This window comes from Spea bombifrons, chromosome 7, assembly GCF_027358695.1.
Source record: "Spea bombifrons isolate aSpeBom1 chromosome 7, aSpeBom1.2.pri, whole genome shotgun sequence".
Lineage (NCBI taxonomy): Eukaryota > Metazoa > Chordata > Amphibia > Anura > Pelobatidae > Spea > Spea bombifrons.
The window spans coordinates 24,566,268-24,590,274 of record NC_071093.1 but is presented as its reverse complement, the minus strand read 5'-3'; the positions used below and the strand labels follow the sequence as shown (position 1 = coordinate 24,590,274).

The 24,007-nt window shown below is 40.5% G+C and overlaps 1 protein-coding gene across 1 annotated transcript in view; it reads left to right on the top strand.

Annotated features, from left to right (window-relative positions):
* Positions 1 to 24,007, top strand: part of LOC128502339 (ectonucleotide pyrophosphatase/phosphodiesterase family member 7-like) — a 90,502-nt gene that overhangs the window by 13,916 nt on the left and 52,579 nt on the right. The window contains exon 2 of the mRNA XM_053472113.1: positions 10,463 to 10,608. Coding sequence (XP_053328088.1) covers positions 10,463 to 10,608 — 146 coding nt within the window. The remainder of the gene's footprint in view (positions 1 to 10,462; positions 10,609 to 24,007) is intronic.

Here is a 24,007-nt window from a genome sequence, read left to right as displayed (position 1 = left end):
CCCCATTTTGATGTGACAGTACTATGATTTCGGAGATTCAATGGGTTTCTCTCCGGAATATACATAGTATAAAGTGTCACGGACTGGGTCCAAACAGATGACTGAAAGGACCCAGCGCGCCCAAAGATTGTGTGCAGGAGTCACAATGCAGTAGTGGAGTTGGACAGGGCCTGGTTGCAGGGTGACCACACTCACCCAGGTGATGAGCACCTAGGGTTGTGCAGCCAAACACCAGCGCCCTGATATGGCAGCGGATGTAGTCCAGAACAAAGCGAAATCCTGTAGGCACCCTGGAGCAGGCATGAAACATATCACTAGAATACGTGCAGGATGCTGCAGGCAGGGAGTATGAAAGCTAAGCAAAGGGTATAGCAGAAACATAACAAGCAAGGGACAGGGAGACCAGGCACGAAACATAACCAGACAAGACATACATGTTACAGGGCACTACAGTGAACCAGACAAGGAATAAACATTACTAGACAAGATATACATGATACAGGGCACAACAAAGGACAGGGAACAAGGCAAGGAACACAGGGGAAGGAGTGAGGAGCCGGAACCCTCGGACGCTTCTTCCTTTAAGCAAGGATAGGACATATTAACTGGGACATGGGGAGAGGAGAGAGGAACCGGAATCCTCAGATGATTCAAGGAAGAAGGGCAAAGGTACATAAGAGACACACAGACATGAACACAGAAACTAGCCTAAGACTGATTGATAACAATTGGAGATTCCGTCACATGATATGGCCACAGTATGCTTAGCCCACCACTACGCCAAAGTACTCCATTGACGGTGGGTCCTAACGCTAATCCCTGCTGACAGTGGTACGAAACAAACCAAACATGTAAACCAAACACATAGCACTGAGACATACCTTTAGACTGAAGACTGAGACAAACAGAACACATAGGTGGGGCACACCTTATAAAGGAAACAGAGCTGAAGCAAAGAGCTGAAGCAGAAGCAAGGAATGGAAGATCAGAACAAAGCAAAAGGAAATCCAGGAATGGATCAAAGCAAAACAGGGAAACTGAAACAAGACAGATATGCAGCTCCGTAGCCTGGGCAGAACGTGACATAAAGGATTCCATAAAATCTACTGTATAAGTTTTGTATGAGTGGGTGTGTCAGGGTGTTTCAAATTCAGAGGAGCTCGACTATCACAAGTAGTAATATTTTTATGGAAAATGAAGGAGTTGATTAAGTTCATTATGTTGAATGTACAGGGTCTTAATTTCCCCCAGAAGCGCTATTCTTTGTATGATTATTTAATTATAAGACGACCCCCCAAAATCTGAATATTAATTTAGGAAAAAAAGGAAAAGCCTGAATATAAGACGACCCTATAGGAAAAAAGTTTTACCAGTAAATGTTAATTCATGTAAACTATGTGAACAATTGTTTGTTAATAAAATCTATGATTGAGAAAAATATTTTGTTTTTATTTCCTTTTTTTACAACCTGCCTCCCCAGTTATGCACATCTGGCCCCCAGGCTTGTCACTCTGCCCCAGAAATGCCTTATACACCCTAAATGCCACTGTGCCCCATGATACGCCTTTAAACCCTCTATATGCCATATATTTATATACAACCTGCCCCCCCAGTTATGCACATCTGCCCCCAGGCTTGCCACTCTGCATTCAGAATTGCCTACATGCTGCCCGGACTATGCACCGGGGACTCAGAAGCACCGGTAAATTGGGGGGAGGCATAACACAGGAGGATCCAGGTCCCCAGGTCATCTGAGTCCCCGGTGCTTAGTCCGGGCAGCATGTAGAGCTCTACGCGATTCATGTAGACAAGTTCCGCTGCAGCGGAAGTTGTCTACGCGAATCGCGTAGAGCTCTACACGCTGCCCGGACTAAGCACCGGGGACTCAGAAGCACCGGTAAGTTGAGGGGAAGGATCCAGGCCCCCTGCATCTGTGTCCCCGGTGCTTAGTCCAGGCAGCGTGTAGAGCTCTATGCGATTCGCGTAGACAACTTCCGCTGCAGCGGAAGTTGTCTCCGCAAATCGCGTAGACCTCTACATGCTGCCCAGACTAATAAAACCTCTAATAATATGGGTCAAAGTCAATGTTCCCTCTAATTTTTCTTAGGTGGTGTGCGCAGAAAATTTCTCTTGTGCAAAAATTTTCCCAGAGCCAAATGTTACATTTAAATTGTTATTCTATATTTTTGGTACAGCTCGCTCATGGTTAATAACACTACATTATAGTGTGATAATGTAGTATTAGTTACACAACAGTATTACTTACTGTAATGTTATTTTAAAGGTGCAATTCTCACTGCACAAGTAAATTAGGCTCCAGGCCGCATAAAGGATAAAAAAAAAATGGGAAAAACTGTTGTCCGCAGGGGCGTACCTAGAGTATTTGGCACCTGGGGCGGATCCTGTACGTGGGACACACACACTTTAAAACTGCATAGCTTCTATCGTTAGGCAAACATTGACAGGGGTACAGCATACCTGTTATCATTATTTACTAAGGCAGACATTGATGGTGGTACAACATAACACCTATCACTATATACTGAGGCAGACATTGACGGTGTTACAGCATAACTGCTGCATTATATACTGAGGCAAACATTGACGGTGGTACAGCATAACTGCTAACATTATATAGTAAGGCAAACATTGACAGTGGTACAGCATAACTGCTATCACTTTATACTGAGGCAAACATTGACCGTGGTACAGCATAACTACTATCATTATATACTGAGGCAAACACTGACAGTGGTACAGCAGAACATCTATCACTATATACTGAGGCACGCAATGACGGTGGTACAGCATAACACCTATCACTACATACATATATACTATATATATATATATATATATATATATATATATATATATATATATGCACCGAAATGAAAATTCTGGACCTGAAAATTTTGCATTCACTTGACTGAAACCGAAAATGACCCCCCCACACACCTTTAAAAACAAAAACAATTTTTTTTTCTATTAAAAGTAACACACCAAAATTACACAAAAAAATCAATAACAATATATATATATATATATATACATATTGTTATTGATTTTTTTGTCTATATATATATATATATATAGATATATATATATATATATAATCATATATATGATTAACAGCAATCACACTCCTATCATGCCCAGGCTCTAGCATGTACCTGGTTGCTTGGGCATGATAGGAGTGGGATTGCTGTTAGCAATCATATATATATATATTAATATTGTTATCGAATTTTTTGGTCCAATTTTGGTGTGTTACTTACTTTTAATAAATAAAATTGAACAAAAAATATATATAATTGCTAACAGCAATCCCACTCCTATCATGCTCAGCAGCCAGTACATGTTGGAACCTGAGCATGATAGGAATATGATTACAGCCTCCCTATGCCATGCTATCCCCCCACACACGCTTACACATCCATGCTATCCCCCCCACACACACACACTCATTCACAAACATTTGGTTTAAACTACAGCATAACACCCATCACTCTCACACACTTACTAATTCACTCTCACATAATGTTTTCCTACCTTTTCTCTGTCACTGTCACTTTTGCTCCTCTTCGTTCTTCCTCTTCTGTGTCTTCTCCTTCCAGTGCAGTGGAGGCGGCGGGCGTGGCTTCAGTGCTGTGCGCCTGGATATTACATCAAATCCCGATGCACAGCATCAGTTGCCGCGCGCATCGCAAGGGAGCAGGATCGGAGGTCTGCATTAACAGATGATTTTTTTTTAGACGGTTAGAGGGAGATCCTTGATCTCCCCAACCGAGCTTGCTCCTCTACCGGCGGACATTACTGTCCGTCTCTGGAGGGGTGCCGTGCGCACAACCAGTAGCGGACCATCCCCCCCTTCGGTATGCTACTGGTTGTGCGCACAATTTTGGTTTGTGTGCGCTCCCTCTGAAAGCTATATGCGCGCGCACAAATGCACAGTTTAGAGGGAACACTGGTTTAATTATTTTCAATATTAAACATATGTGCTCCAAATACATTTTTAAATGGTACATTACAAAAGATTCAGAAATATATTCAGGGAACTTTCCTATGCCTGGGAGATTTTAATTGCGTTATTGATCATGAAGGGGACAGAACTAGTAGGGAACTATCTAGCAGCTGTGGTCAGAATGCCCTCTCAAGAGCATTTCGAGAAACATTGGGAAAATATGAGTTATACGACATATGGAGAACCATAAGACCGTTAGATAAAGATGAGACGTTTTTCTCATGTTGACATAAATAATTTTCTAGGATAGATTTAATCTTAACTAAAGTTTAGGGATACTAAGATATTATTGAAGCTCTGTCTCAGATGACTGAACAATTTTTCCAAGAAAATCTGACTGAAGACACTACTTTGGGAATTGTAGGGGAGCATATGAATGCGTGATGCTAATTAAGAAAGAGGCCCAAACAGAATAAAAGGAAGGAAATAGCTATCTGACATATATTTCATTGAGCAACCTAAAAAGAAAATGTAGTGAGTTCCCGGACGATATTTTTATCTCTAGAATGATCCAAATTAAAAAAGAAATTGAAGAATTGCTTGGAAAAGTAGCTGTTGTGGCCTTACCCCAAGTGGACTCTTCATAAGTGGGCAGTTAAGAGTTACACTGGACTATCCAGACATCCATCCCTGGTCTTCATGCTTTCATCCAAGTACTCCTCTGGCAATTACTAATGTCTGCCATATCTCCTTCTCTTACAGGTATGACTATCACACCTTTCACCTGAACCCCCTATTTCCTGCTGTTACCCCTTTTTTCCACCTGGTATGACTATCACACTTTTTACCTGAACCCCTCATTTCCTGCTGTTACCCCTGTTTTCCACCCGGGATGTCTTTATCCTGCATGTCTCCATTCCCTGCTGCTCTTAAAGGGTTAAATTTGGTGCCCTCTAGTGTAGCTCCATTGCATTTGTTAGCCAAGGTGTGAAACATATGCCTCCTGTATGCAATCCTTATCTGACCACTTGTGAGGCAGCCCTATAAATTCCTAGGCCTCACTTGGAAACAAGCTTGATTGGAAACGTAGTTTACCCCACGTGGACTCTTCATAAGCGGGCAGTTAAGAGTTCCACTGGAGTTAAACTGGAGTGAAACGACATACCAAGTACCACTGCAGAAAGCAGGATTTCACCCACACCTCTCCTGTGGAATTTCCTTCCCCGTTCCGTTCAGACTTTCTGCCTCATACGCAAATTTCAAAAGCTCTCTGAAAACCCACCTGTTCAGGGAAGCGTACAACATACCTTCCCAGTACTCCCAACCATCATAATCAAGCCATCTGAACAATCAACAGCTTCAACACATCATTGGAACCAGATCAACTCATCCCCATCCAAGCAGTCCTCTCCTATTGTCTCACTTCCCCCTCAACCTGCAACTAGATTGTAAGCTCGCAAGAGCAGGGCCCTCCTCTACTTTGCACCAGTTTGTTGTATGTGTTTTTGTATGTGAAATTGTTCTACTGACTAACAGCGCTGCGGAATCTGCCGGTGCTTTATAAATAAATGTAATGTAATGTAATGTAATAATAACACCTCATTAGTAAAGCTAATAATAACTTAATTAAGATGAAACAGAAATGTTATTATGTCGGAAATAGAGCAGATAAAATGCTTACTAATCAATTAAAAAAACAAAATGTAAAAGCTAGAATATATAAAATTATAGATGGGAATGATCATTTATATAGTCCAGAAGAGATAAGGAGGGCATTCGGTGAATTTTATTCAAACTTGTCCGAGGTCAAGATCGAGAACAAACTAGAAAATATGTATTAGAATGTAGATTATGAAAAATCTGAGAGTCAAGTTAAACAGTATGCAGCAATATTTAAAAAAAAAACTGATTAAACAACTCTCACCACAACTAAGTAATATGTTTAATGAAATTAGATCAATAAGGAAATTAGATCAATTAGATCAATCAAGTAGAACAAGCCATATGGAAATTAGAAATTACAAGAATGGTCAGAAATGTGGCAGCTGCAGTTTAATGTTTATAAATGTAAAACAGGATGTAAAGATCAAAAATTAAATTATAGCATTTGGCCACTGTTCTGTCAGCAACAACAGAAGAGACGAGTTGGGAGTAATTACCGTATTTGCTCGATTATAAGACAAGGTTTTTTTCAGAGCAAATGCTCTGAAAAATACCCCTCGTCTTATAATTGAGGTCGTCTTCTAATTAGACCTCAAAAAAATGTCTGCTGGGGCCAGGCTGCTTACCGGTGCTTTGGTCCCGAGCAGCGTCTCTTCTATTAGCAGCAGGAAGCTAGCAGAGTGTCACATAATTCTGCCTCCCCCTCCTTCCTCTGGGGGCGGGGCCAGGGAAGTTGCTCGCACAGCCGGGCCCCTGCAGAAGTCTGCGAGTGGGAGATCTGCAGTTCAGGTAAGGGGGTGGGGGGTTTGAGCGTGTGTGTATGTGTGATTAATGGAATGAATGAGTATTTAAATGTTTGTGAATGAGTGTGTGCATGGATGTGTAAGGGGGGGTGGTAGCATGGCATAGGGAGGCTGTACTCAAACTCCTATCATCCCCAGGTTCCAGCATGTACTGGCTGCCTTGGCTTGATAGGAGTTTGATTGCTGTTAGTAGTTTTATATATATATATATATATATATATATATATATATACCTCCAGAAATGCCTTTTAACCCCCTATATGCCACTGAAGGCAGGTTGGCAAATAAAAGGAAATACAAAAATATATATTTTTCTCAACCCTAGATTTTATTAAATATGAAAAAATTGTTTACATGAATTAATATTTACTAGTAAAACTTTTTTTCCTATAGGGTAGTCTTATATTCAGGCTTTTTGTTTTTTTCCTAAATTAATATTTAGATTTTGGGGGGTCGTCTTATAATCAGGGTCGTCTTATAATCGAGCAAATACGGTACTTCTGAGGACTTAATAAGCCAATGCAATATAGTGTCACAAAGAGCTATTAATGGTAGGAAGAAGGAGGTGGTTATGCCACTTTACAGATTTCTGGTCAGATCTCACCTAGAGTATTGTGTACAGTGCTGGAGATCTCATTTTCTGAATGATATTGATATTATGGAGACAGTCCAGAAGAGAGCTACCAAGATGGTTAATGGTTTCAAAGATAAAAAATAACCAGGAAAGACTAACACAATGATACTGCACTCCTACTGTTGGGTTACATAATGCTGTATTATGTGACCTCCACTGAACTTTACCCCTGTGAGTGAGCCTGTGCAAGGGGCAATGGCCCGCCCCAGCATGTTGCACATCCTCAAGTGGGGCATGCCACACATAATATAGAACATACAGCTTTAGAGTGTAGCTGCGGAGCTTACCTTGACCAGGTCTAGAATAGTGATCCTTAATAAATACTAGACTTGTGAATTTTGTCAATTTGTACAAATCACCGAAAATGAGGCCAAACCCCTTATACAACAGATGAAAACAAAGCAAAAAGCTCTGAAATTGCACTTGAAATCTTTCATTCTGTAACGTTCACCCTTCGCTGAATGGACTTGGTTAAACTTTGTATTGCTCATTTTACGTTTTCAGCCACTAGTGGCCGCCCTTGCCATTCAGAACCACTCAAACTAATTATCAGGTCCAGCTGCAGTTGCTTACCTGATCAAGTCAGCTTTTATAAACCTGCCCAGCCCTGCAGTCTGGGCCTTGACATTGAAGTCAGAGGACTACCTGTTTGGTTCCTGCCTTGTTCCAGAAACCTGCCTTGTTCCAGAAACCTGCCTTGTTCCAGAAACCTGCCTTGTTCCAGAAACCTGCCTTGTTCCAGAAACCTGCCTTGTTCCAGAAACCTGCCTTGTTCCAGAAACCTGCCGTGTTCCAGAAACCTGCCGTGTTCCAGAAACCTGCCGTGTTCCAGAAACCTGCCGTGTTCCAGAAACCTGCCGTGTTCCTGAGTTGCGGCCTGCGCCCCACTAAGTGGACTCCCAAGTAGAGTACCCTGCAAGTGGGCAACCTGCCGTGTGCCCTGCAAGTGGGCAACCTGCCGTGTTCCTGAGTTGCGGCCAGCGCCCCACTAGTGGACTCCCAAGAGGAGTGCCCTGCATCGCGACTCCCAGGATGACTGCCCACTAGCGGACTACCCTGGTTGAGTGCCCTGCAAGTGGGCAACCTGCCGTGTGCAGTGCAAGTGGGCAACCTGCCGTGTGCCCTGGAAGAGGGCTTCTAGCCGTGCCGTGTGCCCCGGAAGAGGGCTTCTAGTCGTGTGCCCCGCAAGAGGGCTTCTAGTCGTGCCGTGTGCCCCGCAAGTGGGCTTCCAGCCGTGTGCCCCGCAAGTGGGCTTCCAGCCGTGTGCCCCGCAAGTGGGCTTCCAGCCGTGTGCCCCGCAAGTGGGCTTCCAGCCGTGTGCCCCGCAAGTGGGCTTCCAGCCGTGTGCCCCGCAAGTGGGCTTCCTGCCGTGTGCCCCGCAAGTGGGCTTCCTGCCGTGTGCCCCGCAAGTGGGCTTCCTGCCGTGTGCCCCGCAAGTGGGCTTCCTGCCGTGTGCCCCGCAAGTGGGCTTCCTGCCGTGTGCCCCGCAAGTGGGCTTCCTGTCGAGTGACTTTCTCTGTAAATATTGTTGTACCACCATATACAATACAACTCTGGAACCTGATCTTCTGTCTGTGGTTTATTTCCGACGCCTGTCTGTACCGACCCCAAGCCATCATGCATCGTGGGGTACAGACAGAGCCCCTCGTATCCCCTGCACCTGGGCTCCTTATCAACCTGTGTCCTCGGTTCATGACAGAATGTCAAGGCCAATACAAGGAGTCCGCGGGGATACCTGCAGTACTGGAATTGGTGGTGGACACAGAGACCAAGACCCAGACACAAAGAAAGATGATGAGACCACAGGTCTGTGAGCATCCGGAGGTTGCTCCTTGCGGTGGGGGTATGTAACGTTCACCCTTCGCTGAATGGACTTGGTTAAACTTTGTATTGCTCATTTTACGTTTTCAGCCACTAGTGGCCGCCCTTGCCATTCAGAACCACTCAAACTAATTATCAGGTCCAGCTGCAGTTGCTTACCTGATCAAGTCAGCCTTTATAAACCTGCCCAGCCCTGCAGTCTGGGCCTTGACATTGAAGTTAGAGGACTGCCTGTTTGGTTCCTGCTTTGTTCCTGCTTTGTTCCTGCTTTGTTCCTGCTTTGTTCCTGCTTTGTTCCTGCTTTGTTCCTGCTTTGTTCCTTAGTTGCGGCCAGCGCCCCACTTTCTGAACTCCCAAGTCGAGTACCCTGCAAGTGGGCTTCCTGCCGTGTGTGCCCCAGCTAGAGGGCTTCCTGCCGTGTGTGCCCCAGCTAGAGGGCTTCCTGCCGTGTGTGCCCCAACGAGAGGGCTTCCTGCCGTGTGTGCCCCAACCAGAGGGCTTCCTGCCAAGAGACTTTCTTTGTATATATATTGTACCATCATATGCAAAACAACTCTTAATCCGCATCCTCTGTCTTTGAGTTATTTCCTGCGCCTGTCTGTACCAACCCCAAGCCATTATGCATCGTGGGGTACAGACAGAGCCCCTCGTATCCCCTGCACCTGGGCTCCTATCAGACCTGCTTCCCCGGTTCGTGACACATTCCCACACTCTCACTGTTGGCTCCCTACCTTCTTTACCGACTGCTTCTGTGTCTCGCAGCTCCACTTTCATGTTTCACATCTTTTTGTTCTCCGTCTTCTTGTTCTTTTTCCCATTTCTCTCTTCATTCTTCCCTTTTCTTCTTCTGCATCTCTGCGGACATGACCTCCCGGCAAACTTTAAGGGTCAAAGTAGAGGATGTCACTGGAAGCTCCATCGTTTTGTCCTAAGATAACCCTTGTGAACTTTGAGCAAAATGGAGGAGCTTCCGGTGACCTCCTCAACCCCGACTAAATGATTGCGGGAGAGGAAGCCACCAGAAATTCTGCCACTTTGCCCTAAGATAACCTTGTGCAAATGAGAGTATGAGAGAATGAGTGAGAGAAAATGTGAGCATCTAAAATGCCCCCCGATTTTCATCCGAAACTAATGGGCAGGAAACGGAATTTGCTGTCCAAAAATGAATGGGCCAAAAACTAACCAAAAAAGGTCTCCGAATATTTTTTTGCCCATTTGCATATGTCTAATAAATACATACAAACAATACACATTGTCAGCAAATATATGAAAAGCCTGTTTAAAGGTATACATGTCAGATCAGCCAGACTAAATTTTTAAAAAACATACCTTTGAATGTGTCATTCAGTCAAATAAGGTTTCTAAGGTAATACAATGATATAAAACTGATGATGAAACTATATCAATACAATATTTGACAGGGAATAAATATATATTTATGAAAAAATAATGTCTTAATTGTAGATCAATCCTGAAAATTCTATAACTTTAGTTTGCATTCCAAATAGCCAATTTGTTTATAATGGCATTGTCATAAATTCTATAATTTATAGTGATTTATTTTTCTAAATATTACAGGACGCTGGATAGAAGATCATGGTGTAATACACAATCTGATGTTTAACCCTGACACTCTTCAAAAGCTGACATATAAGAAAACACAAAACGTGTCTGAATGGTGGGATAACGGAGTATTACCTCTGTGGATCACTGCACAAAACCAGGTTATATACAGTTATGTAGCTGTTTAAAGTTGTATTGTCATACAAGTGCAAAATTTTATAATAGAGATTTGTGCATTTGTATTCAGGAGAACATGAAAACGAACATGAATGTTGTGTTTTCGTTATTCAAACCAAATACAGAATAAACTAATATGGCGGCAGATAACGAAGGTACACGAAGACGCACAACACGAAGAATCTTTGTTTCATCGCCTTCGTCTTCATTTACGCATCATGTCTGCCATTTCTTGAAACAGGAGGAGGGACATTGATGAGTGAGCTGATCTTTGTTGGTCCAGTCAGCTCACTCTTGTGACATCATGCTGAGTGTTGCATTTTGTATAACCATATAACATTTACCCAATAACTCTTAGTCTATGCTTATTTTGAGTTTTTGGCCCACTTTCTTCCATCCGCATACCTTCCAGCAGTCCAGAATTTCCCCTATAGACGTACCGGTACATCCATAAACCACATCTAAAGAAACACATATGGACGCACAGGTACGTCCTGCCTTTCTTGAAGTGGCAGGGACACATCCCTGCTGCTACACGGGAGATCAGGCTGTCAAACAGCCTGGACTCCACCCTGTCAGCAGAAGCCAGCATCGCTGGCTTTCTGCTGCCCGATCTCATGTAACAGCTTCCCGTGCTAACGCCGGAAAACTGTTACATTCTTAAATGCCCAATCGCCCGATCGTGCATTCCCTTCCATGTCCCGTCACTGCTGACGTCACCCGGAAGGTCATCGGGGGAGGATGTTATCCCTGACGGTGTCAATTTTGTTTTTGAAGTAGGTGGTAAGGTCTTGGGCAGAGAAGTTGGAGGGCAAGGGTGGTGCTGTGGCCCTGAGAAGGGTGTTAAAAGTGGTGAATTACAGGGGCAATCATATCTAGGGCTGAGGCTTGTGTATGGTTATACTGAGCTGTAGCAGGACAGAAGGAGGAGGATATACATGAGAGGAGTGGCTGTAGTGTAAGCTGTGGAGTGTTGATGTTGCGGATGTTACGGTAGGTTTGGGGTGGTTTCTTGGGTAGCGAGGGTGTGTGTGGTATGTTGAAATGAAATATAAGCAGGCTGTGATCAGAGTTGGAGAAATGAGATGTGGAACAAAGGTGGGAGAACACTAGATCGATTTGATGACCGCCACAGTGCGTCAGGGAGTTAGTCCATTGTGAGAGTCCGAGGGAGGAGGAGAGTGAAAGTAGTTTGCAAGCAGCAGGTGAGGATGGGTCATCAGTAGGTATATTGAAGTCCCCTAGGATTAGCGTAGGGATGGTGGAGGAAAGAAAGTGGGAAAGCCAAGCAGCAAAGTGATCAAAGAAGTGTGAGGTGGGGCCAGGAGGCCGGTAGATCACTGCAATGTGAAGAGCAATCGGGGAGAAAAGGCAGACAGAGTGTACTTCGAAAAACGAGAAAGAGAGAGAGAGGGAATAGGTTGTAGACATTGAAAGGTGCAGCGAGGAGAGAGGAGAATACCAACACCACCTCCCTGTTTGTCTCCAGGTCTGGGAGTGAAGGCCACCATAAGAGAGAGCAGCAGGAGAGGTAGTGTCTGAGGACTAAGGTGGTTAGAGATGAAAAGGTCATGGACAGCAGTTAGTTTGTTGCACACAGAGCGTGCACTCCAGAGAGCACAGGAGAAAGGGGTGCTTGGGTTACACTGGACTGATTTAAGATTGCGGTAATTTGTGTTAGTTCAGAAGGTGCGGGGACGGATGCAGGTGGGGATAGTAGGGCCAGGGTTACATTCAATGTCACCTGAGCACATAAGGAGTCGGATACAGACAGATAACAAATGGGATTTGTGGGAAAAGGACATAGTAACATGTACGGGTTCATAGTAGGGATGGAGGTGAGGCAAGCAAGTGCTTATTTGGTTTACCTGCTTTCTGCAATGGTACTCGGTGTGTCGTTTGTAGTTCCCTCCCGTTTAACTCCAGTGTAACTCTTAACTATCCACTTATGAAGAGGCCACAGCAGCTACATTTCCAATCAAGCTTGTTTCCAAGTGAGGCCTAGGAATTTATAGGGTTGCCTCATAAGTGGTCAGATAAGGTGATTGCATACAGGAGGGAGATGTTTTACACCTTGGCTTGCAACTGCAATTAGGCTAGACTAGAGGACACCAAATTTAACCCTTTGAGAGTAGCAGGGTATGGAGACAGACAAGATAAAGACATACAAAGTGGAAACAGGGGTTACAGCAGGAGATGAGGGGCTCAGATGAAATATGGGATTGTCATACCAAGTGGAAACAGGGGTTACAGCAGAAGATGAGGGGTTCAGATGAAATATGGGATTGTCATACCAAGTGGAAACAGGGGTTACAGCAGGAGATGAGGGGTTCAGATGAAATATGGAATTGTCATACCTGTAAGTGAAGAAGATATAGCAGACGTTAGTGATTGCCAGAGGAGTAGTTGGATGCAAGCATGAAGCTTGGATGTCTGGATAGTCCAGTGTAACTCTTAACTATCCACTTATGAGAAGGCCACAGCAGCTACATTTCCAAGCAAAGCTACATTTCCTCCGAGGAAGCCGTATTTAGACAGCGAAACGCATCAGGTTCATTTACCAAATTATGTTTCAACAAAAGAGGAAACAATTCATACATGTGTTTTATTGTTATTTTATCTGATATTTATATGTATAACCAATTGTATTTATTTCCACATATATTTTTATGTTTATTTTACTTTAATTGTATTTTTAATATAATTCCTGACATTTTTTTTTTAAACTTCCTTATTACACAGCGAAGACAAAGCATACAGCATAAGAACAAAGTTACATATAGACATGGTGACAGACTAGATGTGTACATGGACAAGTAATGCACAATTCCAATAACACATACAGTGTAGGTAATATCACTTCCTCAATCACAGAACATCGGGCCACAACACAGACACGTCCTGTCCCGCAACGAGATCAGAACCCCGGTATGGGGCGAATACCTTTTAGGACCTGAAGACAATACCCCTCCGTGGTATTGAACGTTTGAAACAGTGACAATCTGGTAGTGCTATCTAGTGTTGCAATAAATGGGGACGAGCGATTAAAAAGATATTTGACCTTGCTCTCCTTATGAAGGACAGCTTCAATTCCTGCCATTTTTATACATATATCGTAATATACTACCAGCTCCAAGAGGAATTCCAAACCTCCTTAGCGCTCTCACCATTATTATTTATTTGTTATAAGAGATGATACGTCACTACTATATCCTAGGATTTAAATGCGTTGGAATGGATTTCCTTGATGGTCATTCCATGACTTTGATGATGCACCCTTTCGTGGAAGTGCTTTATGAGTACACAAGATACGTGATGCCACTTTGGAGGGATGGCTGGGTGTTTGATGTGGGGATGGAGAGTTGTCTGTGTCAATATTCCTCCCACCCTTAGAATATCATGATCATAAACAAATGGACTTAGTTTGTACAACTTGTTCAACTGCTTTGAATTAACTTATTTTCCTTGTTTTAGAGACTTGATTTCATCACTGAACACATCTTCTTATATATGAATTATGAATTGTTCAGCATCCTTTCTTTCTTCAAGCATTGTTGATTCACTGGATCTTTCATTCAGACCTTCTACACACTTTGCACAACGTTTGAGTCTTGCTATGGCTTTCACTACCCTCTTCCAATCCGAAAACCCTTGTAGGCGATTAAATAGAGACCTCTCTTCCTTTGTCTTGGTCCTATGTACCTGTGTCATTTTTATCTCAGGTCTCCGATCACTCTTTCCCACCTTAATGTCTTCTTTAGATCTAGGAAACTTTGTCCAGCGAACCAGTTCAACTCTGCAATTTGTTTTGCGTTTACTAAGCAAGAGCCATTGTCGGGACATGCTGGGAGCATAGAACAGGGTGGAGAGCTAGGAGGCCAACAGGTATTTGTGGGAGTCCGAAAAGTAAGGGCCAAAGGCAAAAGCGAAAGTCAGGTAAAGGAGCCAGGATCAGGACAGGTGGCAGAGGTGCAAAACAGGGAACAAGTTAGGTCAAGATAGGAGAGATAGACTAAGTCTAGTAAACAAGCCAATGTCAGATGCCAAGAAGTACTTTGAGCAGAGTAGGTAGATTGCAAGAGGAATTGGGACTGAGCAGAACAAAACCAGAACAAAACCAGCTAGTCAACTCAATAACTAAGCACCTAATGAATAATCCTATGACTCACAGCCACTGTCCGAGCTACTATATATCCAATAATGCTCCAACCCAACACAGATCTCTAAACAAATGGCTAGTCTTAGTTACCGCTGAGAACTCCATGAGCATTAAAGCTAGAGGACAGTTATAGCCTATTAACAACCCTACTTCACAATCAAGTTCAGGACACATTTCTTCAGCAAGATGTTCTAGATGTGGCCAATTCCATGCCGTGTGGGTATATATGATCTGTTGGCAGGTATGTAGTCCCTGGTATAGGTTGTTGATAGTTTGATTCTTATTTCAGACTTGACTGAGTGTCAAGTAAGGCATACACTAGGATCTCTTTATTTGGTTTTGATGAGGTATGAGTGTAGGGCTGCAACAACTAATCGATAAAATCGGTAATAATCGATAATGAAAATCGTTGTCAACAATTTTCATTATCTATTAGTCGAATTGATTTTTATTGATTATAAAAAGAGGTTTTTTTCAGAGCAAATGCTCTGAAAAACTCCTCTCCTTCTATAATCCGACCTCAGAGATCGGATTATAACACTAGAATCCAGATCCCATGCAGCGCTGCAGGGGACCTGGATTCCCCTCACTGTCAGCCAGTGAGTGTCCGTGCGATGCCCACAGACAACTTCCGCCTCTCCCCTCCACTTCCGCGGGGAGGGAAGTGAAGGGGAGTAACGGAGGCTGTACGCATCGTGCAGACCCCCACCGGCTGACAGAAAGGAGAATCCAGGTCTCCTGCAGAGGATCATCCTCTTTGTCAGCTGGTGGGGGTCTACGCGATGCGCACAGACAGCCTCCGTTACTCCCCTTCACTTCCGCTGGGGCTTCTATGTCAGCAACGGAGGTTCACAAGACACCAAGGAGTCGGGGAGAGAGGCAGAGTGGTGTATGGGGGGGGAGGCAGAGTGGTGTATGGGAAGGGGGAGGAGGCAGAGTGGTGTATGGGAGGGGGGAGGAGGCAGAGGAGGCAGAGTGATGTATGGGAGGGGGTGAGGGAGTGTGGTTTATGGGTGAGTTATAGTGGTGTATGGGGGGCATAATGATTTTCAGGGAGGCAGAGTGGCATATCTGGGGAAGTTAGAGTGATGTATAGGGGGAGGTAGAGTGGTGTATGGGAGGGTACAATGAATTTCAGAATGGCATATCTGGGGGAGGCAAAGTGGTGATTCAGGGAGTATAATGAATTTTAGGGTGGTGTAGGGCATTTATGGGGGGCGCAGTGGCATATCAGGGCGCACAGTGGCATGTAGGGAGGTATAAGGCATAAATGGGGGTTGAGTGACATATTGGAAGGTATAAGGCATATCTGAGGGGCAGAGTGGCATATTGGAAGTTATAAGGCATATCAGGGGGCACAGTGGCATATAGGAGGTATAAGGCATATCAATATTTGGCATATCAGGGGGGCATAAGACATATCTGGGGGTATAAGGTATATCAGGGGGCTCAGTTGCATATCACTGGCATATAAAGAGTATAAGGCATATCGGGGCACAGTGGAATCTTTGGCATATAGGAGGTATAAGGCATATCAGGGGCAGAGTGGCAAGCTGGGGGTCAGATGTGCATAACTGGGGGCAGTTTGGCAAATAAAAGAAAATATAAACAAGGCTTTTTTCTCATAGTTTTTTATCAAATATGAAAAAATAGTTAACATATGAATTCATATTTACTTATAACTTTAAGTATTAAAAACTAGTTTGAGAAACACTGTGTTTGGGTTCTTGTAGCTTTTTTTTTTATTTTTTATTTTTTTTATATATTTTTTATTATTATAACAGTAATATCACAACAAATATAACATTCCAACAAACAACCAAAATCCGATACATTGTTCCATAACCAGATTATAATTATAAAATCATAATAACAAATCGAATTTAACATTCATACATAGAACGGCAAATGGGTCTATAGCCTGATTGAGCAGGCTAAATAGTGTAGAGGGTAGAAAGGAAAGGAAAATTGGATGAACTAAGGTTATAACTTAATTGCCAAGGATGAAAAATTATTTTGTGGAAGAAGAAAGAAATTCCTGCCAAAGTAACCAAATTTTATCGTATTTTTTTATATTATTGTGTAGATAGAAAAAATTTTTCTCCATTTTATGTTGGTACTCTATTTAGTCACAAATATTCGACTGAGCCGGGACTGCATCAGACTTCCAGTTCCATGCCAAACAGATTTTAGCTGCTGCAAAGATATTGATTGCTAGTTCTAGATTGAATTTATTTTTAACTGGAATATCTATATGGAAAAGGAAAGATTGGGGAGTTAAAGACCATTGTTGTCCAAACATCTTATTAAATAAGTTTGTAATTTCAAATTTTATTGTAGTTAAACTATCGCAATACCACCAGATATGGGCTGCGGTACCGAGTTCTGATTTACATCTCCAGCATTTGTTGGAGTTTAAGCTGACCATTTTGTGTAAAGTTGTAGGAACATAGTACCACCTATGCAATAATTTATAAAATTGTTCGTGTAGATTAATACAATGGATTGTCTTCCTTAAAATATTCCATGCAGAATTCCAAACTTCTACCGAATAAGAGATATCAAAATCTGTTTCCCATTTCTGTATAGTAATAGGTTTTTCAATAATGTATGTCTGTTCTAAAATAGTTCCCAATTTTGAGATTAGGTTATTATTAGAGTATTTTCCTATAAATCTATCTAGAGTAGTTGGCAAATGCCAAGTCTTAGATTTGATAAAACTTACAATTCTTAAATATGAAAAAAATTCATTATTTGGGAGTAAAAATTTAGTTTGCAATTCTTCAAAGGAATTTAATCTAGAGGGAGACCAAATGTCTTCAATTTTATGAATACCGTGTAAGTACCACATTTTAAGATCAATATCTTTAATGATAAATTGCAGCATACCTACAGGTGTATAAGATGACCATGAATCTTTAGGAGCAAAATTTTCTTTAAAGGTGAACATATTCTTCAAAATATTTAATATTATTGGATTAGACGTATCTAAATCTTTTATACTGCTATAGTTAAGCCAATAAAAGTGAAATTGGTCAAAATTACGACATTTCCATAATTCATATTTATGCCACGGGAGATCAAACTTCCTTTTAAAATCCCAAGCTAAAAAATGACTGAACATACAAATTTCATGCAAATTTCGTATGTTAGGGAATTTAAGTCCGGTCTGTGAAAGATTTTTTTTTAATATGAAGCGAGATATTCTTGGCTTTTGATTTAACCAAACAAATGAAGAAAACAATTTTTCAAATTGGTTTAAAATTTTCACGGGAACTGAAAGTGGAATTGTTCTAAACAGGTAAATTAGTCTAGGTGTAACGTACGATTTTAATATGTTTAACCTGCCGAGCCATGAAATTTCTAATCTTTGCCAAATCAATAGATGAGTTTTCAAATCATCAAGGAGGCTGAGATAATTATTGTTTTAATAAATAAAGATTGTTATAAATTTTTATTCCTAAATAATTGATATATGTCTGTGTTCCAGAAAATGGTATCTTAGTTTTTAGATTTTGTATTTGAGATAATTCCATGTTGAAGTTAATAATTTGTGTCTTGTCTATATTTAATTTATAATTAGAATAAAGACTATATTCGTTTATACGCTCTATCACTTCTGGAATTGAAGATTCGGGAGAAGTAAGTATGAGAAGAATGTCATCAGCATATAATGCAATGTTATGTTCCAATGGACCTGTTATTAATCCGTGTATTTTTGTGGAATGGCGAATTATTACTGCCAAAGGTTCAATTGAGAGAATATAAAGCAAGGGAGCTAATGGACATCACCATTATTGATATTAAAGTTGTGGATTTTTATAAAGAGCTAGTGTATTATAAAGGAAGTCTCCAGACAAGCCAAATGCTTTTAGAGTGCCTTCTAAAAAGGACCAGCTGACTCTATTGAAGGCCTTTTCAGCATCTAAGGCTATTAGCGTAGCGGGTAGTTTAGTATTTTGTAATTCAGGTTTAATAACCTAAGGTTTAATATTCTACGCGTATTATCTACCCCGTTTCTCCCCTTAAGGAAACCTGTTTGATCCGGGTGTATTAAGTCAGATATTACCTCTTTTAATCTCTCTGCTAGTATTTTGGAAAAAATTTTAATATCTAAATTTATTAGTGCGATAGGATGATAATTCGTAACTTTAGTTAGATCCTTGCCTAATTTGGGGATTGGGGTTATCATAGCCTGAAGCATTTCACTTGGAAATTTTTTCTTAGTTGGTATTACAGTAAATATTCTTAACAAAAGTGGAGAAATAATTTTTTCCAAAAGTTGAAAAAAAGGGGCGGAGAAACCGTCTGGTCCTGGAGCTTTAGATTTAGGTAGATTACGTATCGTATTCTTTATTTCTGAAAGTTGAATGGGAGAATTTAGTTTTGTCAATTTCATTACAGAAAGCTTAGGAAGGTTCAACCCATCCAAAAAGGAATTTATCTGTGAATTATTTTTAGTTATATCTGGTAAATTATATAGTGAAGCATAATATGACCTAAAAGCTTCTCCGATTTGTTTTGGAGTTGAATAAATTTTCTTGTTTAAAATAATTTTATTTATTCTGTTTCTTTCCGTTCGATTTTTAATTTTGTTTGTCAAATTTTTGCTTGTTCTATTACTACTGTAATACCAGTTTTGTTTGAGTCTTAATAAACATCTATTTGTCTTCTCAATTAGATTTTCTTTAATCTTAGATTGAATGGATCTAATCTATCCAGAAATAAGAACCGACGGATTTTGTTTATTACTGGCTTCCAGTTCCGCTAATTTAATATTAAGATCTGATAGGGTTAAACTAGACCTGAAACAACGAATCGATAAAATCGATAACGGGAATCGTTGTCGACGATTTCCGTTATCGATTAATCGAGTGATGGATTCGTCGTTGGAGCGCTCGGCTCCTTTCACTTACCTCCGCCAGCGTTCCCCCGTTTCTGCGGCAGAGCTCTGTAGTGTCCGTCTGCTTGAAGTTACGTAATGACGGATGTGACGCGCGTGAACGATGAAGATTTGAATAAAGTTTTGCGGTTGAACGTTGTAAGTGGAACGATTCGGTAGCGGAGGCACGGAGAGAGAGAGAGAGAGAGAGAGAGAGAGAGAGAGAGAGAGAGAGAGAGAGAGAGAGAGAGAGAGAGATTGATTGATTGCCGGGTGGGAAACTGATGGGGCAGAGTGTGGGTGGGTGCAGGGCATTTCATTAAATTATTAAATATAATTTTTTTATCCGATTAATCGATTAATCGAAAAAATAATCGGCCAACTAATCGATTATTAAAATAATCGTTAGTTGCAGCCCTAGGTTAAACCCTTTAATTTCTTCACCTCCGCTCCATGTTTTATAAGGAGTCCTCGCATAGCACATTTAAATGTGCACCATAAAGTTGTATCAGAAACTTCACCGTTGTCATTCATTTCTATAAACTCTTTAGCTAAATCAAAAACATTTTCTTTAAATGTTGGAGACAATAATAGTGATTCATTAAGTCTCCAGTTGGATCTTATTCTAAATTCATGTTTATTTTTAATTTCTATAATAACTGGAGCATGATCCGACCAAGTTTGATTGCCAATAGATGCAGAGTTACAATATTCTATTGATTTACTATCTGTAAAGAATGAATCAATTCTGGAATAGGATTGATGAACCGATGAGTAAAAAGTAAAATCTTTCACAGAAGGATTTTTTACTCTCCAGATGTCGTATAAATTATTACGGGCAAGACATATTGAAAAAGATTTACTTAACAATTTCAATTTTTTGTCGGGGTATAAACCAAATCTTAAACCTTTATCTAGTTTAACATCCTGAATACAGTTCATATCACCTCCGATTACGGGAAAACCTTTGGATATTTCATGAACCCGATCAAAGACCTTTAACAGTAGATGTATTGGGAGCATATATGTTAACTAAAGTAAAAATTGACTCGTTCACCTTACAAATTAATATCCCATAACGACCTTCATGGTCACTCTCATAATGCAATTTTTCAAACTTAATTTTATCACTTATAAAAATTGCTATTCCTCTTTTTTTCTTGTAATATAAACTTGAATCGAAGACAAATGGATATCTTTTATAAAACCAACAAGTCAGAGATCCCTTTTTCCAATGAGTTTCCTGTGAGAAGCATATATCAATATGTTCTCGCTTCAAAGTGTCGTATAAAAACGCCCTTTTATGTGGGGAGTTCAGGCCTTGGCAATTAATAGACATCAGTCTAAGTGTCATCTAATTGAATTGCAATCCAATCCTTTCCACCTCTAAAAACTAAATTTCCGTCTAAACTTATACCAACATACACACAACCATTCATACAATTTGTACATGAAAATATATCATGCAACATTTGCCCTGAATCCATATAGGGCCAAAACAAGCGTAGGTGCCGAATTAGAACCTCGAGAGAAAAGTATTTAGTCTAAAAAAAAAAAAAAAATTTTACAAAGTAATTGATTGTATATAAGTGAAACAAATAACTCACTAAGGTGATCATTTAATGTGTATGAAGATGTGCAAGGAGAGGTCCTCGTGAGATTAAATATTAATAACAACAAAAGAAGGTGTAAGCCTATAATCGTTGATAAATTGTATGTAGGTGAAGCGAATAAATCAATGATGTGATCGCTTATAATGTGTATGGAAATAGAAAAAATCCCTAAGGTGATCACTTATAATGTGTGTATAAATGAGGAGAGAAAAAAAAAAAAAATAATTAATAAAAGCAAAAGAGGGTGTAATTCTGTGGTCGTTGGTAAATTGTATGTAAGTGAAACAAATAGCTCACCAAAATGATCATATTTAATGTGTATGAAGATGTGTAAGAAAAGGTCCTCGTGAAATTAAATATTAATAACAGCAAAAGAGGGTGTAAATCTATAATCGTTGGTGAATTATGTGTAAGTGAAGCGAATAAATCACTAATGTGATCGCTTATAATGTATAGAGAGTCCCTAAGGTGATCACTTATGTGTATATAGATAAGAGAAAAAAAAAATAAAATTGTAAAAAAAAAAAAAAAAAAATTAGTTATATAAATAACAATTGATACTACAATTAATATTACAATCCCAATATAGTAAACATAGTTTGGCATGTTCTTCCTACTTAATTCCTACAATTGTAGGTTGAGATAGTGAAGATAGAAATTCTTCCACTTGTGTAGGGTCAGTCAAAGGTAAAGTCCTTGATTGATGAAATAATATAATCTTAGAGGGAGAACCCCATTTATATTTAATATTTGCTTCCCTGAGCTTCTGAATTCAATCTCAAAATTTTCTTCTAAAAATCCTTGATGCGAACGAAAGGTCTGGGAGAAGTTTTAAATCTTCATAAGTAGGATCTTGAGTATGTTTTTTACGAAATTCAGATATAAATTGATTTTTAACATAAAAATTGTGGAAGCGAACCATCACGTCTCTTGGTACATCTGGATTTATTAAATTCTTTGGTTTAGTCAGTCTATGTAAACTTTCAAACGGTGTAGTCCCTGTACGGTCTTTTTGAAGATAAGTTGCTAATAAATCATTTAGATAAGATTCTAAATGTGCGTTAGAAATTTCTTCGGGGATTCCCCTTATTCTTACATTATTACTTCTGGATCTATCTTCAAGTTGTTTGCATATTCAGTCTAAGATCCTTATTTTCTTTTTTGAGGGAGTCTATTTCAAGTTGAAGGGTCTGTATAATATTTGATTGAGATGACAATTTGTCTGAGATACGAGCCATTTCTTGTTTCAAAGAGTCAGTATTAAATTTCATTTCTGCACTTAACTTTGAATATAGATCGTTTATATTTGTGATTTTGGGCGGAAGAATTGATTCCATCTGTGAGGCCTCCATTTGAACCTCAGGAGAGGAGTCATTTAGAATTGAGGAAGATATGTGGAGAGGTTTAGATGTATTAGAGTCTGGTTTGGGAGAGTAATAAGTTCTCAACACCTAGTCTTTTGTCCTTTTCTTTCTCTTTTTCTCTCTCCCTCTCCCTCTCTTTCTTAGGTGGCATCGTGTAGTCTTAAAGTTGCTGTTGTGTCTTAATGCCTATAAAGCTTCCTCTCTCCACACCGCTTTCTCTCTTTTATATTTAAAACTTAAAAGATATAGCTGGTTTATGAATAATGTTATATAAATATTTCTTTTCAGCGTATTCAGCAATCAAATATGCATCAATTAGATGTTCAGTCATATGAAGTATTCATAAGGGTAATAACTAAAAATAAGATTTGTCCATTTAAACCATCCAAAGCAATAGAACAATGTATATGAATATATTGCGGGGGTCACTTAGCTTTGAGGAACTCTTCCAAAAGTTGAGAGAGAAGGAAACACGACCCCTAGTAAAGACAATCCTCCAGAGAGACTCCGGCACAGTCAGGACAAACGACACTCCAGCGGCGCTCCACCGGAGAATATTCTGCGTCGTCACAGCCACTCCACGTGTCAGCTCCAGGTTCCAAGGACCACGCTCCGTGCTCCAAAAAGACCGCGAACTGAAGGCGTAGAGCAGCACAATTCCACAAACGGAACGATTCCCGTAAAAATCAAAAAATCTGCAGTAATCTCTCCGGGTAAATATCTTTCTCCTCCACCAGTCCTCCGTCCTTCCGTCCGCTCCTCGACCGAAATAAGGGATACAGCACGCTAAGGGGTAAGTATCAAACCCTCGGTCTGTTCATGTTCGGCACCAGCCGCCGGCGTCTCACGTGATACGTTCGCGTGCTACGTCATCACGCATCTCCGGGTTCTTGTAGCTTTTATTATTATGTCAGTAAAATAAGAAGGTGAATAGAGAAATGCCATTGTGATAAAGAGATGAAAGTGTAAATTTTTTTCTGCTGGGTTTTTTTTTTTTTTTTTTTTTTTTTGAACACCCAGTTTGTTCATTACATTATTTTAAATAAAACTTCACTCTTTCTTTAACTGGTCTTTCCATAATCATACAGCACTTATGAAGAGTTTGGCCATGTTTCTTACAAAAGGCACACAGGGTGCTAGTCTTCTTCCTAGAACTAGTAATGAATGTTTTGGCGCTTGAGTTGTGATGGTTTGCTTAGATCTCTCTTGATCTGTTGGATTTATTGCTTGCAGTGAGGTGATGGGGCTGCATAGAATTTGAAATCGAGAATACTTTGTATTTATCTAGGAACTTTGTGACAGCTCTGTCCCAATGTGAACGCAACCACTCTTTTAGCTTGGCTGCTATCCTTTTATTTTCAACGC